General features: G+C 47.4%; 1 protein-coding gene across 4 annotated transcripts in view; it reads left to right on the top strand.

The window, feature by feature from the left end:
- Positions 1-2,906, top strand: part of PIGG (phosphatidylinositol glycan anchor biosynthesis class G (EMM blood group)) — a 28,592-nt gene extending 25,686 nt beyond the window's left edge. For 3 of the 4 annotated variants that reach the window (XM_031439616.2, XM_064489169.1, XM_031439625.2), the window contains 2 exons: positions 370-533; positions 1,602-2,906. In XM_031439616.2, coding sequence (XP_031295476.1) covers positions 370-533; positions 1,602-1,815 — 378 coding nt within the window. In that variant the 3' untranslated portion in view covers positions 1,816-2,906. The remainder of the gene's footprint in view (positions 1-369; positions 534-1,601) is intronic. The other variant, XM_031439619.2, reaches the window with a different exon arrangement.
- Positions 2,907-17,839: the final 14,933 nt, after the last annotated feature.

Genomic DNA, 17,839 nt, shown 5'->3' with positions numbered 1-17,839 from the left:
GAGCCGTGTGGCAACGCCACCCTCAGCCCCCAGGGCCATGTGCAGCCTTCAGACAGTGTCCCTGAGGAGGGAGGTCAGGGTGTCTGTCTAAGTTAGATGAGCTGGGGAAAGTTTGAAATTTTCCATAGTTGTTGTCTGCACACACATTTATATAGTTTCTCAAAGGTAAGGGACATTTCACTTGCTCCTCCACACTTGGGAGTAAGGCAGGCCGGTGGAGGGGCAGCTCATCCAGGGTCAACCCCAGACCAAGAGTGGATGGGCAGCTGGGGCTCCTGTGTGTCCACGTCACCATGATTGTGGCTCTCACGGTCGCTAGTGGCCATGTCATGACACTAGCTGGGTCAGCCGTGTTTCTTCCATGTGCAGGGAAACTCAAACAGCATCACCACCGTGGACATCTCGGCAGGCTTTGTGGGCCTGGACACCTACATGGAGATCCCAGCGGTGTTCTTGACAGCATTTGCGACGTACGCGGGGCCCGTGCTGTGGGCCAGCCACTTGGTGAACTTCCTGAGCTCAGAAACCAACAGGTGAAACTCTCCTTTGTCTTTAACGCAAACTCTGGTGGCAAGTGGACAGTTTGAAGAGCCACTCCTGTTCCAGAGACAGGATGTCTGAAACCCAAGGGCTCAAAGGTCTTTGTCATCACTTTCCTTTTCCTTAAATAAGAATGAACAGTCCACAGTGTGTGGGCCAGTTATGCGCCATCCCGGAGGAGGGGCTGCAGGTGGGAGTGACCACAGCCAGTGGAGACTGCCCATGCAAATAAGCAGAGCATGTTCCCGCTGAGGGTGAGGGCAGTGAGAGAGCCCAGGGGTAGGGCAGGCCATTTGGGGCTGCGGGTCCTCTGGGCACAGGAGAGCCGCAGCAGTCCTGTGACCACAGAGATGCCACCCATGGGCTCACTGCGGGGGTGGGGGGGGCAGGGTGGCAGAACTGGAACTGGGCTTAACCAGAATCTGGGAGCGTGACCTCCGAGGGTCTGTGGGGTGGATAAGAGTGAAGGGTGCCTGGAACTTGCTGTCTTGAAATAGTCACCATCTCAGGAAGTTGCCTTAAAGAGTAGGTTAGATTTATGTCATGGTTTGTTGGTGGCTTGAAAGCAAAGGCAGTATGTTTGTGCACTCTGAGGGGTTGCTTCCATTTCAGGAAGGCTCTGCCTCCCTGTTTGCGTAGCACACACCCTGGAGCCAGTGTCCCCAGACCAGGCCAGGCAGACGAGGCGCCCGCTGGGCAGCATGTGCATCTCATCCTTGTGTGGCTTTCTTTTCTTTGTTTATATTTTATACTGTGTGTATAGTTCTTAAATAAATAACTATGTAAAATTTGGGGGTGCATTTTCGACAATATTTTACAGATTGTGGTGGCCCTGGAGAGTAACTGGAGCTGCCCATGTGCAGCTCTGACTCCTTAGCACCTCAGTGGCCACCAGACTGACCAGACCCAGACTTCAAGTGGCGGGGGAGGGGCGTGTTCCCAGGAGCAGGAACTGCCACAGCCATTTTCAGTATAGAAATGTGGTTACATATGTGTCCATGCCTTACACAGTAAGGAGGTGGCGTATGTATACTAATACATATTTCCCTTTTTGTTAACAGCAGTTCAGCACTGAGTCATGCTTGCTTCTGCTACGCATTGGTTTGTTCTTTTCCAGTTTCCGCATATATCATTTTGGTGACATCTCTGCGTTACCATTTATTTATATGGAGTGTGTTTTCTCCAAAACTTCTCTATGAGGGAATGCACCTGCTCGTCACAGCTGCTGTCTGTGTGTTCTTCACAGCCATGGACCGGACCAACACAAAGTCTTAGACTACACTACTGAGGCACTGGAAAAATAATTTAATTTTAAAGTCTACTGTTTATTTCATGGATTGGCATAATAAAAAAATCTTATTTAAATGCAAGATCATTCTAAAAAAAAGATGTAAATTCTACCATGTTGATGAATAGTTTCAATTTCTGTGATGACTGTACTTGAATTTAGATTAAATAGTAAGTGGTTTAATAAAAAGTCACTTAGTTTGGATACGAGTTATATTCCCCTGCTGACAATCACTCCAGAAACTTCTAAACTTTTAATTTTCTCAGGGTAGGTTATGATATGACCCAAATATATGTGTTTAAATAGAAGAAGACATTTCCAGGTTTGTCATGGTGCGTGTGAACTTCAGAGAGCCCGGGGGCTCTGTTGGCAGGAGGATGTCCTTCTGCCAAGGTTCACCTCGCAGAGCTCGGGGAGCCTTTTAATACCCTGGAAGCCACTGGGGTCCCCAGGAGCTTCGGTTTATGTGATTACTTCTGTCAGCATTGATGGCATTTAAAATTAAAACTAATTCTATGTACATATAAAATACATATTCATTTGAAATATACATTCATTTGAAAATAAAGATATAAACCCATTGCGTGTTAATATAACATTTTTAAGGGAAAAAAACCTTATATTTTCCAAAACAAAAGTATGTAGCTGGGAGGGTGGCATTGTTTTACATTTTTGCAAATCTGATGTCTGGCTTAACTGAAGACTGTTGGATTCTGCATTCAGTCCGTTGTGATGCGTGGGTGTGGTTAAAGTAGTCACAGATACGCAGTTGCTTTAATGTCCTTTTCTGATCATTGTGGATGTTCTTTTTTTTTGACACTGCACTAAAATTCAACAGGTGATGGTTTCTTCCAAGTTAGCTGGCAAAGAAAGAAACAAGTGCTTGTGAACAGATGAGACCTGCCGGGTCCACGCCTGCTACCAGACTGGCACCAGCCTCTTTCGCCAGTTTTGACAAGTGCTGTGGCAATACTATCACTAGGGGAAGCTGGGTGCATGGTATATGGAGCTGTAATATTTTTGCAACATCTTGTGAGATTTAAACTTTTCAGAATAAAAGTTATTTTACAAAAGAAAAGATTAGTCCTACTGTAGAATCTGAAACCGTATCAGTGATCTTCTGTGCTCTGTGGCGTTCAATCCATTGATCTGTCTGCACTCTGAGTGGATCTTTTTCCCAGGTGTGGTCCTGTAACATCTGTGTTATCATTTGGAAAGTGACGATTCTCTGAGTTATGTAGCTCCTCCAGTGTTGACACTGTCCACTGTTCAGAACCAGAATTCACTTGTTACGTCGTCAACAGTCTCATCAGAAAAGTCTGAGAATATTGGAAGCTCACAGTGGCAAATGCAAGTTTTCTAAGACTTTAACTTACATGTGAAAACTCAAATTTTATGATTGACAGTAAGTTCTGAGTGTTCTTTTTTTTCCTGGGACTGACAGTCTCACTTTGTTCATTTTGAAGATAATGTCTGCCACAGACCCAAACTCGAATAACCAGTTTGTCATTCTTTCAGGTACAGGTGCATTCGGGGACGGGGCTTTTTCTGGAGACAACCTCAGGTGTGGGGGCAGCACCGTGTGCACTCCCACCTCCCGCAGGGTTGCCCTGCTCATGCAGCACGTGCTGCAGGAACCTGGTGGTGAGGAGCCCAGTGACCACAGGGCATGACAGTTTGCCCCACTGTTTGTTGCTCTTCACGTGCTTGGCACCCAGTCTCAGGCAGCCTGTAGACAGTATTCAGAATGACCTCTGACCCTTCTTGCTGAGGTCCTAAGGGTTAGAGGCCGACTCCAGTTTCCGAACAAGTATTTGCTTAGTGGGTGCCTGTATGCCCTGGGCCCTGGGTACGTCAGTGAACAAAACAGAGACTGTCTCTCATGGTGCTGACCTTCTAATGGAAGGAGGCTGTATCACTCAGATCTGTTGTTCCATGCAGGGAAGAGTATAGAGGGACAAAAATGCTACTTTCAGAGAGGATGTTCAGAAACAGTTTTTCTGAGGAAGCAGTTTTTGAGCGGCATCCTGAGCAGTGTGGACAAGCTATGGTCAGCAAGGACCAGCAAGTCAAAGCCCCAAGGCAAGAAAGAATGGGGAAAGATGTGCGAATGGGGAGGAGGTGGAACAGGTTAGCCAGCGTGGCCCCTGGGTTGTTGCAGGAGTACTGGGGCCAGGCCAATAGGGGGTTGACCAGAAGGCCGGCGGGAGGCGGCAGGTGCTCCAGAGGGAGTTGCTGAGTGAGATGGGAAGGCCTGTGTGCAAGGCCCTTTGCTATGACCTTCCTACCACCTGGGACCATTATCAGAACTAATCACAGGTAAAAACAGGTGTAGAGGCTGAAAATCCTGCTTGAGGCCACAGAGCTGGGAACTGTTGTGGGCCATCTGATCAGACAGTACTAGGCTCTGCTGTGGTGAAGGACATGGTGGGGTGAAGAGTTAAGTGTGAGAGAGCAGGTCTGGGGTCAGGGGCAAGTCCAGGAACAGGGGCTGGTCCAGGGTCATGGGCAGGTCCCCACCCCTCAGCATCATCCATTTCCAGAGGACTTCCTGGCCCTTGAGGTTCCAGATGAGGTTATGTCCTATAGGCCACACTTGCAGAAGCTTCCCAGGAGGCAGGGCCTGGGATTGTCAACAGGGGGTGTGGCTGTGGGCAGTGCACCTCAGGGTGCCGTGGTCCTGGCCAGGATGATCAGTCACAGGGCCTGGCAGTCTACCAGAGTGTACCAGCCCTGGAAAACTTTGTGGCGTGTGTGGCGGCACGTGGCTCAGCACCACCAGGAGTAGCTCAGGTAGCAATTGGATCAGGCCCAGCCCCTCCTTGGGTTCCAGCTCCGGAGTGGGGACCCCAGTGGACCAGCCCCTGGAGGCCGAGGCACACGTCTCCTGGCCAGTTACAGTTGTAACCTGCATCTCAGACATGATTCTCGCCAATGGGCCTTCACCTTGCTTCACGTCCCAACTTTCTTATGATTAATTTGCATATATCTTTTTCCATCCTTTTCATTTCAACCTACTGTGTCTGTATTTAAAATGGCTCTTGTAAACTCACATCTTGCATCCTGCTTTTTTTATCTAGTCTGATGATCTCTGCCTTTTAATTGGAATATATATTCCATTTACATTTAATATAATTATTGATAGAATTGGATTTAGAGCTGCCATTTTCCAATTTGTTTCTTTTTTTTTTTTTTTCATTGTTATTCTTCTGTTTCACCTTTCTTGCCTTCTTTGGGTTAATGTAAGAGTTTTTAGTATGCCATTTTATCTTCACCATTGTCTTTTCTTAATTAACAGACTTTATCTTTTAGAATAGTTCTAGATGTACAGAAAGACTCAGTGTATGACATACTCCATCTGCACACACAGTGTCCTCTATTACTAACATCATGCATTAGTGTGGTGCACTTGTTACAATCAACAAGCCAATATTGATGCATTATTATCAGCTAAAGTCTGTAGTTTACATTAGGGTTCACTCTTTGTCCTATATAGCCATTTGTCTGAAAAACATATATTGACATACATCCACCATTACACTATCACACAGAATAATTTCACTGCCCTAAAAATTTCTTGTGCACCACAGATTTATCCTGCCCTCCCCAAAACCACTGATCTTTTTATTGTCTCCTTGGTTGGAATTATACAGTATGTAGCCTTTTCAGGTTGGTCTTTTTCACTTAGTAACATGTATTTAAGGGTCCTACATGTCTCTTTGTGGCTTGATAACATTTCTTTTTAGTGCTGAATAATACTCCATTGTCTGGAGATACCACAGTTTATCTATGCACCTACTGAAGGACATCTTGGTTGCTTCCAAGTTTTGCCAACTATGAATAAAGCTGCTATAAACATCCATGACTGGCCAGTGTTGCTCAGTGGGAATTCAGGTCCACTTGCCCCCACCAAGATCTTGGGACACAGCATATGCAAGCAGGGACCTGAGAGGAGCAAAGGGAGGCCCTGGATCCTGACTGTGCAGAGACCCACAGAGCCCATGTCAGGAGGGGTGGGGGCGCAGGGAGGGAGGTCTGCGTGAAGAGAAGTCCTGGATCACCTGGGACACTTGAACACGTGGAGGGGATGTTCTCACTTCTGCTGAATGTCGGCCACAGGTTCCTAGAAAACATTAGTCAGCTGTTAATTTCAAGGAAAACAAGAAAGAGACTGTAGCCATGGGTACCTTATACCTCACCTCTGGACAATGGTTATGATTTAACAAAGTAGAATACAGAATTGACCCCCAAAATGCCCAGACTCTACTGGGAGGGTGAGGAGAAAAGGCTGTGTGTCAAGTGGGGGGGGGTGTAAGAAAACTAGTCCCAACGTTCAATAGTAAGAAATCAGTAATCATATCTAAGACGGAAATAACGAGAGTTGTATTATAACCATTTTTTCCGTAAGTGTAGAGGCATATTACCAAGGAAAGTGGTTGCTTCTGGGGTTGGTTATTGATAGACGGGTAAACCAATAGTACAGTTGACTTTTAAACTAGGTACAGTTTTAGCTCGGCTTAAAATTGAAGCATAGGTTAGTGTTATTTACCACAGTAACAGATAAATCCAGGGAAAACCTGTGGCAGGAAAATCAAAACGGAGTCACTGTTGCTGAGAAAGTCTCAAATGCAGCTGGAAGTCCACTGAGGAAGACTAACTTAGACAGTGTCACCCTGGATGGAATCTGACCTTTTGACCACTTACTGTGCTAATGAAGACATCTGCCAGAAACTCAAAGTATTCATCAGACACTTATCCTAAACTTCCCTCAGGGACGAACGCTTCCTTTCTGTGTCAGAGCACAGCTTCATGGGCCTCGGAGTCTCTCTTCCCAGAACACTCTTGGTTTAACCTGAGTCTGTGCCTCCCAAATTGCAATTTCTAAGACTCCAAATAAACTCTTTTCTTATTTGTAAACTTCTGGGGTGGGGGGTGGGGGGTTCGGTTCACAAAACAAATGATAATTATGTCAATTGATAGAATTCAATACCCATTTACATGGGGGGGGGAAACGCAGAAAACAAATTACCCCTTAAAAAGAAAAACTCTTAGCAATTTGAAAATAGAAGAAACTTCCTTGATGTGCTAAAAAGTGTCTGCCAAGATTCCAGGCAAACCTCATACCTACTGATTTAAGTCAGACATCAGGAGAGGAGGCCGACCATCCCACCGCTACCTAACTTTGGGTTAGAGATGTCAGGAGGGGAGGTTCCTCCGACCCCCTTGAGTTCTTGCGGCTGGACTAATAGTAAAACTGACAGAAGACAGATTGATAGGAAACAGATTTAATTCACAAGCACAGAGGTCTCATAGAAATGGGATCTAAGAAGTGGGCGAAGTAGGCAGTTTTTATACCTTTTTTTTAGACAAAGAAACAATAAATTTGAGAGAAGTTGACAGAACAAGGAAATTTAGGTTTGATAGCTTATAGTAAGGAATTTAAGCAAAATTTGGGTTTGGGTAATAAATAAGTAAAATAAATAACAAGGTTTGTTTTCACAGGCTTCTTGGTCCTAATTTCTCTATCTCTGTAGATAAGGGTGCCTTTCTACCTCCTGTATAGGGAGGGCACCTTTCCATGGGAGACTTATTTCCTGCTTTCAGGGAGACAGAGAGGAGGGTCAAAGTGTCCCTCCTGCATGGGCCATTTCTTAAGGAAATTTAATTCTAAATAATCATCATGCTATTGAAGCACATTTGGGTGGCCTGCCCTGGGTCCCAAACAAGGTCTTAGCAAGAACACTTGGATCACTTGCAGAGGGTTTAGAGAGCGAGAAACAAAACCATTATTAATGTCAACTGAAATTTTAAAATGCACAACATAAGATTTTCAGCTTTATTCGGGGACTTTATTGAGGATGATAGCTCAAGAGACAGCGTGCCAGTAGCTCTGAGGAACTGCTCCGAAGAGGTAGGGGAGGAGTCAGACTATGAGAATTTGGGGCTGGGAAATACATGTGTTAAGCATATATTTTGGTAAAAGATTACTGCTAATCACCAAAAAACCCAAATATCTCAAAATAATGATTTTAGTGCTTATCTATGTGCGGGAAGATGCAAGAATCTGAGGTCATTGAAATTCTTCCTACACATCTTAACTGTCTAGGGGCCCATCTATCCAAAATACAGAACGCTTCATCCTGTTTTTCCCACCCTGAATTCCTTTTGGGGTGTAATGTAGGTCAGTGGCTGCAGTGGCTAAAGACTTGGTCCTTGCTGAATAGATGGAAGGCAACATTCTTTGTTTTACATTAGTCGCAGATGATATTGGAAATAGACAGATTATTAAAACTGAAAAGAAAAGTTTGCATGCTGTTGGATACAAAATTAGTATACCAGGTCAGTAATAGTCTTTAAACTGGCAACAGCCAAATAAAAAATAAAAACTTTTAAAAGACAACATTTACAATAGCCACAAAAACTAAAATACATCTCAGGGAAAAATCTTAACAAAAGTCATGCAAGATGCAAGACAATTACAGAGAAAAGTATTAAGCTTTGTTGAAAAATGTAAGACCCAAAAGAGAGAAGTAGACCTATTCAAAATTAACAGGACAGCATTATCCCCAAAGGAGCCTGCAGACTCAGTGTGATTCCAACCTGCATCCTGGCTAGGTTCTGCAGGGCACATGACCATCTTGTCTAAAATGCACGTGGACAGGGCCAAGAGCAAAATTTTAAAGGAGGATATTGGACATGCCAATCAGTAAAAAAAAAAAAAAAAAAAAAGAGTAACATAGGAGGAAATTTGTGTAAATGCAGACGATTAGTGTATGTGAGTGTTAGGGAGGAGAAAATTTTCCTGCCTTCTAGGTTCTTCCAGCTGATCTGAGAATTAAATTGACATGAGGCAGATTGACAGGAGACACTCTTAACAAACGGAAACGTTTCTTACAAAAGGGTAATTCCTATTTGGTTTTCAAAATTTTTCCCATATCCACTATTTCTTAGAAAATAGCTAGCTTGAAATAATATGCCCAAGAGACACATTTTGGGGTGGCAAATTTGCTCCCCTACCTGAGTGATGATGTTATAACCACTTAAAAATAACAGATTTAATAAAGGCACTGAAATAATTGGCTTAACATGATAAAAAAGAAAAAGTGCAAGAAAAGTTAGCTCTTCAGACAATAAAGATAAAGTGATACAGGAGATGGATGGTTGGGTGAGTGACAGATAGGCGTGCACACACATGATGACAGATTGAACATGTGACAGTGTCGGGGAGAGTAGCTCAAAGGGAGGAAATGGTGCGTGTGCTGAGCATGCACAAGGTCCTGGGATCAATCCCCAGGACCTCCTCTATAAATAAATAAATAAACCGAATTGCCTCCCCCCACCCCACCCCCCACCCCGAAAAATGAAAGTGTAACAGCGTGATCACAGTTCAGCATACAAAAGTGGAGTCAGGCAGTCACTGAAGACCTGGTCTCAGACATGTCCCTGCACCACAGAAAACTTGCATTTTCTCTGAACTCAAGGACACCACCAGCTGTTCTCAAAACAATATTTGCTAACTGCTGCCAGCTGCAACCTTATGGTCTCAAGGTCTCCCTTATAACTATGGGACTATTTCAACCCCAACTGATCCTTATTTAAAAAACACCCTCACGTGCTGCCAGCTCCAGTCTTAATTCTTGATAAACTACTCATGTAACTTAACTGTAACCTTGCAGACTTGGCCTTTGCACACCTCCCTATCTTTGAGGTCTGGCAGAACACAGTTCAAGGGATTCTCAAATCTGTGCCTCCTGGGCTACAGTCCTAACAAACCCCAAATAAATGCTTTTTATTTTAATCAGGTCTCATCTCAGTTTCTAGAATTTTGATTAACACATGTATACGTAATAATAAAGGATAAAGTGAGATCTCTACCTTACATGATAAATAAAGATAAATTCCCAGATGGATTAAAGGCCTTGCTGGGGAGGACAGAATTCAACCCCTGCCCATATTGAGTTCTTGTCGGTAGACTAATAATAAAATTGGCAAAAGACAGATTAACAAGAGAAAAGGAAACGAAATTCAAAAATTCTCACAGAAATAAGACCTACGTACTAGCCAAAGCAGGCATCAGACATTAAGGGTAAAATGCAGTCGCTGACCTACATAAATTGGTGAGGAATTGACAGAACAAAGAAGCTTAGGTTTGAGAGCTCAGTTAGAGAAGAATGTAAACAGAGTTTGGGCTTAGGGTAGTAAACGTAAAAAGTGACGAGGTTTGGTTACACAGGCGTCCCAGCCCTAGTTCCCTGTCTACCTTCAGGCCCAGAGAAGGTGCCTTTCACGTGAGAGGCTTATTTCCTGATTTCAGGGAGCAGAGAGAAGGCTCAAAGTGTCCCTCTCACATTGACAGTTTCTTCAGGAACCTTAATTCAAAACAGTCAATATGCCATCAAGGTACGTTCTGGGGCAGCCTACCCTGAGCCCCAACAACCTAAATATAAAAGCAAAACTACAAAATCTTTACAAGAAAAGGAAAAATATCTTCAAAACATCAGGATAGGGAGAATTCCTTAAGCGAGAAACAGGGAGACAAGTGTCAACTTTAAAATGCACAACAAACACGCTGAGTTTAAGTTTTACTCAAGGCCCTGCTGAGATCTGCAGCCCAGAGGCAGCGGCTCAGCGGCTCCGAGAGTCTGCTCCCAAGAGGCCGCGGAGAAGCCTGGTTTATGTGCGATCTCCGGCTGGGGAGCAGGTGCAGTCAAGGGCACGTCCTGGTAAAATATTACTGCCTTTCACAAAGGACCCATCTCTTGCGGTCAAGATTTCAGTGCTTTTCCATACACGGGAAGACACAAGAGCCTGGCTTCATTAAAATTATTCCTGACCTGTGCATCTAACTCTCTAGGGGCCGGGTTTCCTCCTGAGTCCCCTCAGGGTCTACTGCCTGTCAGCACCACCGCGGCAGACGGCTTAATCCTTGTTTTCTGTATCACAAGCCAGAAAGGAAAGGATTAATACGTGCGATTTACTTTTTGACAAACAGATGGAAGACAACTCCACTCCGTGATGAGACACTCCCGGAGAAGCAGACCCAGGGTAGGTGTCATGAACTCCTAGAAGTCAACAGGTGGAAAGACCAGCACCTGTTTTTGACGCTGGGGAGAAAGAAAGCAGAAGTTGCTGAGCAGTCGGCACCTCACTGGACAGCCCTGAGATGCTGCTTCCCAGCCAGCAGCCGGAGGAAAAAGTGAGGTGGTTTCTGAGGGAGCTGAGGAAGATGGCCCTAATTTGCCAGGGTGGCAAGTCGTGCTGATCCCCATCGGGGAACCTCAGGGTGACGCTTCCTGCAGCTCCTGGCAGAGCTGAAATGCCACACCCCACATCATACCTGGGCTTGGGGCCCAGAGAGTCCTACCTGGGAACAAGACAGGTAGGGGTTTTGTTCAAGACTCAACATGACGGTGGAAAAGGAAATGACCTAGGGCTGGCCCTGGGGAAACGCTAACTGAGCGGAGGGCAGCTGCCTGAGCACACCGGTTAGAACGGGAGAACCAGGGTTCCAGGAAGCACCACCGACAAACCTCAGAGACACAGTGCTGAGACTGACACAGTACAAGCGATATTATAACTTACGAAACATGTGTATGACCAGAATGTGTCTCTCAGATATATTTTGTCTTCATGCACAGTTCCTGACTCACAGTTCCCAAAACTCTTGGAATTTTCCTACCGGTAAGAGGGATGGGCGCTCATTTTGTTACAATGTTTGGTCTCTCGTCTTCAGTTTCTGAAAGTCCTTTCCGGGCCACAAAGGTGAAATAGCTGTCTTGTTCCCTGTAACAAGCCCTCTCCATCACTGTTGGGTTTATGCTAATGAGCTGACTTTTGGACCCCACCCCCAGGGTGGGGGCTGGTTGCAGGAGAACTAGCCATGTGATCAGAGGTTTGGAACTTTCAGTCCCATTGCCCCCACCCCACACCCCTATTTCTGGGGAGGGGGGACGCTGAGGTTCAGTCAGTCACTACTGGCCAACGACTCAGTCAATCGTAAGTGTGTAATGAAGCCTCCATAACCGCCCGTCCCCACCCCTTCCCCTCAAAAAAAGCACTGTTTGGTCCTTTTTGGAGAGTTTCCATGTCAGGGAACCAGAGAGTTTTTATGTGCCACCGTGCTGGCCCCCAGCTCCATGAGGACAGAGGCTTCCTTGTTCAGGACCTCACCCTGTGTATCTCTTCATCTGGTTGTCGATCCGTATCCGTTAATGCCCTTGAATAATAAATTGGTGATCTAGTGAGTCAACACCAGGTTTTCCAGAGTTCCGTCAGCCGTTCTAGCAAATTAGTGGAACGACCCCAGGGGACCGTGGGAACCTCTGATTTGTAGCCAGTCGGTCAAGCACAGGTGACTGGACTTGCAGTGGTATCTGAGGTGGAGTTGCAACAGAATCTGAGTCTATGCCAGGTTGGTAGTGGGGAGTTGAGCTGGATTCTCGGACACCCAGCTGGCTTGAGAGTTGCTCAGTGGTGTGGAGAAGCCTCCACCCACACTCGCTGAATTGGGTCCAGGAACCCTTCTCAGTAGACACCACTATGTGAAGTTTACAAAGATACAAAACAATACTGTACAACATGCAGGACACAAGCTTCTGTGGTCGAAGCACAAAAAACACCTCCAGGAGTGACCTGCAACCAAGTGGAGGTGGGCGTGACCCAGAGCATGAGGGGAGCTCCTGGAACCTCGTATGTTTAAAGGAAGAAGAGAAATGGGGACCAAAACAGAGAATGACACCATAAACCGCGAGGGTTTTGTGTTACTTTTTATGGCGGTGCAAACTGAATCTCGAGGGTGGGTGTGCGTGTCTTACATTACGTTGCAATTTATCATGGTTACTGCTTTTCCTGATCAAAATAGAGGCCACGTGCAGGGAAGCGACCTGCCTAAGTCAGACTGGTCAGCAGCAGCTCCCCACAAGCAGCTGTCGAGTCTTTGAAGTGTGGCTTGTCCAGGTTGAGATGTGCCTCACACATAAATACAACCAGATCTCTGCACTTAGTACAATAAAAAGCATGTAGAAATCTCTTTACTCTACAGCCTCCCAAGAGTGAGCACAAGCTCTTGAATTAGGGCACGTGGCAGGGTGTGGGGCACCCTCGGTCCCTGGCATCTGCCCCAGTTGGTATTTGTTGAACAAAAACTGAAATGAATTAGTAGATGCTGACTTGAAGGGCTTGGGGACCAGCCTAGGGATGGAGCCACTCAACCAAGAAGACAGAGGTGTTGAGTTTTGAGAAAAGGCTGACTTTTGGGTCCAGACAACCCTGAAGGGGCAGTGAGCAGGCAGTAGGCAGAAAGCACAGAGGTCTGGAGGGAGATGGAGGTTGTCCCACTGTCCACTCCACACCTGGGCCCACAAATGACACTTAGAACAGAACCTTGGTCCTGCTTGTGCCTAGAACAAGGCAAGGGGCCCTGGCACCAAGAAGGATTGCGCTCAGGCCCTGCTCCCCCCACACCAGCCCCAACCTAGGCCCACGGCATGGCCCGAAACTTCAGTTCTTTCTCCCACCTGTAAAGTGACTGTTTTCCAGGATTAATGGAGGCAGTGACCCAAAGTGCTGGACACACAGGGCCTGGCCCACAATGAGCCCTCACAACACATTAGCCATGGATCAGGTGACCCCTGAGCCAACAAAGAGACAGTGGTGTGCAAGGGACCCTGGAGCTGGGCGCAGGCTCTAGAAAGTCTGGGTGGGTAGGCAGCAGAGGGCGTGACCTCTGGCAGCCCCCAGGGAACGGGGTGGGGACAGCAAGAGGCAGGGAGGCCAGGCGGGGCAGAGCTCCCAGGCACAGGCAGCTCCACAGGGGCAGCGAGCTTCAGCGTGGGAGAAGTGAAGCCCAGCATTTTAGGAAAGAGAGCCTGAGTTACACCCAAAGGAGAAGCAGCTCCCCCGGTGGGCGTGCTGGAGGGAGCAGGAGGCCCTGCCGCCAAGGGCCTGCCCAACAGACGGTCCTGCAGATGGGTATGCGGGGGGCTCCCAGCAAATTCAGTGTCCCAGCAGGGCCAGTTCACAGGGGTGGGCACAGGGTCCGGGGTGGGCACACACGAGGGGAACCGAGGCCGAGACATGGAAGAACAGGTGGAAATAAAGCCGCTAAAATGAGTGAGGCAGAGGCCAAGTCTCCGTGCTGTGGTTTTGGGGAAGGCCCGAGGGGTCCTGACGGAGGAGCAGATCCTGGTCAGAGCAGTTGGGGGCCTGTCACCTGCAGAGTCAAGCCTCCCAGCTGAACCCGGAGCCCTGGCACCAACACCGCTCATGCCCAATCAGCCAGGAAGAGAAGAGTGACCTGTTCACAGCGACTAGGCCTGTTTTCTGAAAATGTCTGCAAATAAGACAACTACAACTTATTTTCAGAAAACTTTTTCCCTTCAGTAATTAGTTTTAATGTTTCTGGTTTGTTAGAATACTGATCTGACAGATGACCTGGCTCCAAGTCTTTATGCCTCCCACGCAGCCCTGGCCAGGGAAGGGATGCCGGCCCTAGGGGTCCTCAGCTGCTTCCCTGGGTGGGAAGGAGTCAGCAGACCGCGAACCTCCACGAGTTCTGTACAGGGTTCAATGTTGTTCAGTACTGTCCCTCCAAATTCTTGTTCTCTCAGGACATGGCCTCATTTGGAAATCAGGTCTTTGCAGATCACTCTGGACTACAGTGGACTTAAAGCCAGCAGGTGTCCTTATGAGGGGCAGAGGACACATGCAGAGGGAGGAGAAGATCCGGGATTGCCCACAGCCACCAGAAGCCTGTAGGGAGTCTCCCTTGGAGCTTCCAGAAGGAACCACCCACGCCCACGCCCACGCCCACACCCCGACCTCGGGCTTCTGGCCTCCAGACCGTGAGAGAGTAAAAACTGGCTGTTTTAAGCCATACAATTTCTGGTGCTTTGTGACAGCAGTCACAGGAAATGAGTCCACACTCCTAAAACGTCCAGGCCCTGAGATGGTCCAGGCCCATATCCTGGTGGCCCTTCCCCTCCTCCGGTCTCATCAACACAGGCAGGTTCACTTTCCCGCCACCTAGTGTGTCCAGGAAGCACACCAGCCTCAGTCACCCACCTGTTTATTCTCGGGGCCCCCACACGGGAGCCCCTTGTCAATTTGCCCCCAGCCCCCTGTGGCTCACAGAGAAGGGCCAGGTCCACGAGGTTCTACTTTCATTCAGAAAAAGGGCAGCTCTTGAAAGTTCCTGAGTGGGACAGCATGATCTGACCCATGTGTATAAAGAGTGGAGGTGAAGGCATGGGCCAGGCTTCAGGGACAGGAACAGCATAGGCACCACAGCAGGGGCACGAGGCCGAGCCCAGGCCTGGGCAACAGCAAGCAAGGCCATCCAGGTGCTGCAGGAGGGCCAGAGTGGCCAGAACTGCTGGTCTGCCCGGCCTCCTGCCCTCGGTGTATCCCAGGTGGCCACGGCCACACATCACGGGACCAGGGAGAGAGAACACAAGATTGCTTTGCGGAACCACCAGGTTTTCTCCCATCAGTCACCCTAAGAAGTGCTTAGAATTCAGGTTGGGGGTGTCATGATATTTGTGCACTATCTTCCCAAGTTAAGTTTTCTTTTTCCATTTTGGTGGGTTTTTTCTCTGTCAATTACTGGGCTGAAAAGCAGCAAATTAAGGAAAGACATTGGATCACCTAGAAAGTAAACCAATGGACAATAGGCTGGCTGCTGCCTCTGTTTCATATAAAAATAGGTATACAAGTTTATAGAGTTTATACTTACTTATATGCCAGGATTCATTTACTTAGGGTTTCTCACTTATTAATTTTCTTCCATATCCTGGTGAGAAAACAGTGCTTGGGGCAGTGGTAACCTTGAGGGCACTGCTGGACAACGTGGCTCAGAGCGGGAGCTGGGCCCGGAGGCCGCCCAGAGGTCAGCACCAACCAAGCCGCAGCAGTGTGTGCCCGGCCCCCCCCAGCCACCCTGACCCCAGCAGCTCTGAAGTGGCTTGCTGTGAGGGGCCGGCCTCTGGGTAAGGAGTTGTCCCACCAGCCTGCCCCACCCCACCTGGATGGACAGGGTTGCGGGCCTATGTGCTGCTGAGCATCCGCAACAAGGTACCTCCAGGGATTGCTCCCTCGTGCGTGCTCTACTGGCCTGTGGCCGGGGGTGCATGGGGGATGCTGGCCTGGCCCTCAGACTCCGCCAGGAGGCTGTGTGTGTATGTGTGTCCTTGCACGTGTGTGTGTGTTTGCAAATACGTGTATGTGTGGGAGTGTAAAAGCTCACCTGCATGTTCACACGTGTGCATTTGCGTTTGTGTGCATTCCTATGTGCACATGCACTCACTGTGCTGCCATGTGTGTGCATGTGTCACACATACCTGTGTGCACGTGTGTGCAGCCATATGTGTGTATGCACGTACCTTAGAGGTTTCTATCTGCACGGCGTCATGACACCAGCCAGGAGTAAAAACGTTGATCGCCAACAGTTCGATCTTTACTACAAACACCGTCTGACTGATTTTTTAAATTAAATGATTGTTTAATTGAATATCAGTCAAAAATTCAGTTGTGTGTTCAAATTTGTGTTGAAAGGGCAGAGCAGCCCCTCTGGCTAAGGAAGGCTTGTACACCCAGGCACCTGAGACCTGGGAGTGTTCGTACATCAATCTTCAGAAAACACAGCTCGTTTGGCGACTGTGTGATTGGGCGAGGAGCTGTCCCACCAGCCTGCGTCATCCGCACTGTGTTCACTAAATTATTCCCTGAGAGGTAAACAAGCTTTGTGTTTAGCACAAACTCAGCAGCAGGCCATGTGGAAATGCTACAGTGTGTTGACTTTCGGTGTCTCATCATGACGTAAACTCTCGGTCTGGCCTCCGCCAAGCCAAGACTTTATTATTATTGTGGGATGTAGGATGAAACCTATTTTAAGAAAGCTCCAAGAACTAGCATTATTTTCCCAGAAGCATACAGAATCAATTCTAATGACTAACTTAAACTTCCAAAAAGTAGAATAAATGTGAATAAGAAGCGCTTGTGAGTTGGCCACCCTTCAAGGAACTTGACTCGGCCACAAGGAATTTCATCCCAATAAGAAGGAAGCTTAGTGGTTTTGAGATTCTCCACTTGTTTCCCTGAGTACTGATCTCTGAGACAATCTGAGTTTAGGGATATTTGATATTTTATTTCTTCTAGTAAACTTTAAAAAATAGAGCTCTGGTATTCCACATCTTTGTATCAGCCTCTATAAAGTGGGGTTAACAATATTCATGGAGTTAGAAACACATATTTTGAAAGCCCCATCTAGTTTCATGGTCATATATAAATGATAGGGGAAACGCAGCTGTCTGTGCCCCACTGATGCTCCCTGCCATCTTACCCCATCCTGCCTTCTCTTCCATCCCAAGGAAAGTCTGCAGCTTTGGAGAGATCACTGATTTTGTTTGCAAATTTGAAAGAATCTTAAGATATCTAACATTTTAAGCTATACAAACTGTGTAAGATGGAACACCTCAGAAAACAGGAAGGCTGTGGGAAGGTCTGAGGTCTTATGTCTATGCTGCCCAAGTATTTGCTCTGTCCTCACAGCTTCTGACCAGCAACCTTCTACCGGAGCCCACTGGCAGCCTACACGCAGGCCTGGCCACCACCTCTGTGTAGCTCTGGGAGGTCAGCCTTGCAGCGGCCGTGGGAGGTCTCTGCTCCAGGAGTCTGGAAGAGCCCTGCTCAGGAAGCAGGAGATGCCTGGCAATGCCTTGCTGACTTAATCTAGGTGGATGGGGAGAAGTCCTTCTGCTGCCACTTACCACGTTTTCTGCTTCGGTTGGTAGCCAGTGGGCTGGGGGTTGTGGGGGCAGGAGAGGAGCCCTAATGTCCCAGTATCTGAAGAGGGCTGTTGATGAGAACCCAACAGACTGGCCATGAATGATTCTTTTTCCTCTGATGGCTTCAGCATAACAGGAGAAGCCATTGCTCATGGGCTCTGTGATCAGAATTTCCAGTTCTCTTAGGAATTGTCCAACATCCATGCAACATGTTTGCACCTCCACCTCC

This window comes from Camelus dromedarius, chromosome 1 (assembly GCF_036321535.1).
Source record: "Camelus dromedarius isolate mCamDro1 chromosome 1, mCamDro1.pat, whole genome shotgun sequence".
NCBI lineage: Eukaryota > Metazoa > Chordata > Mammalia > Artiodactyla > Camelidae > Camelus > Camelus dromedarius.
This window is presented reverse-complemented; position numbering and strand designations above follow the sequence as displayed.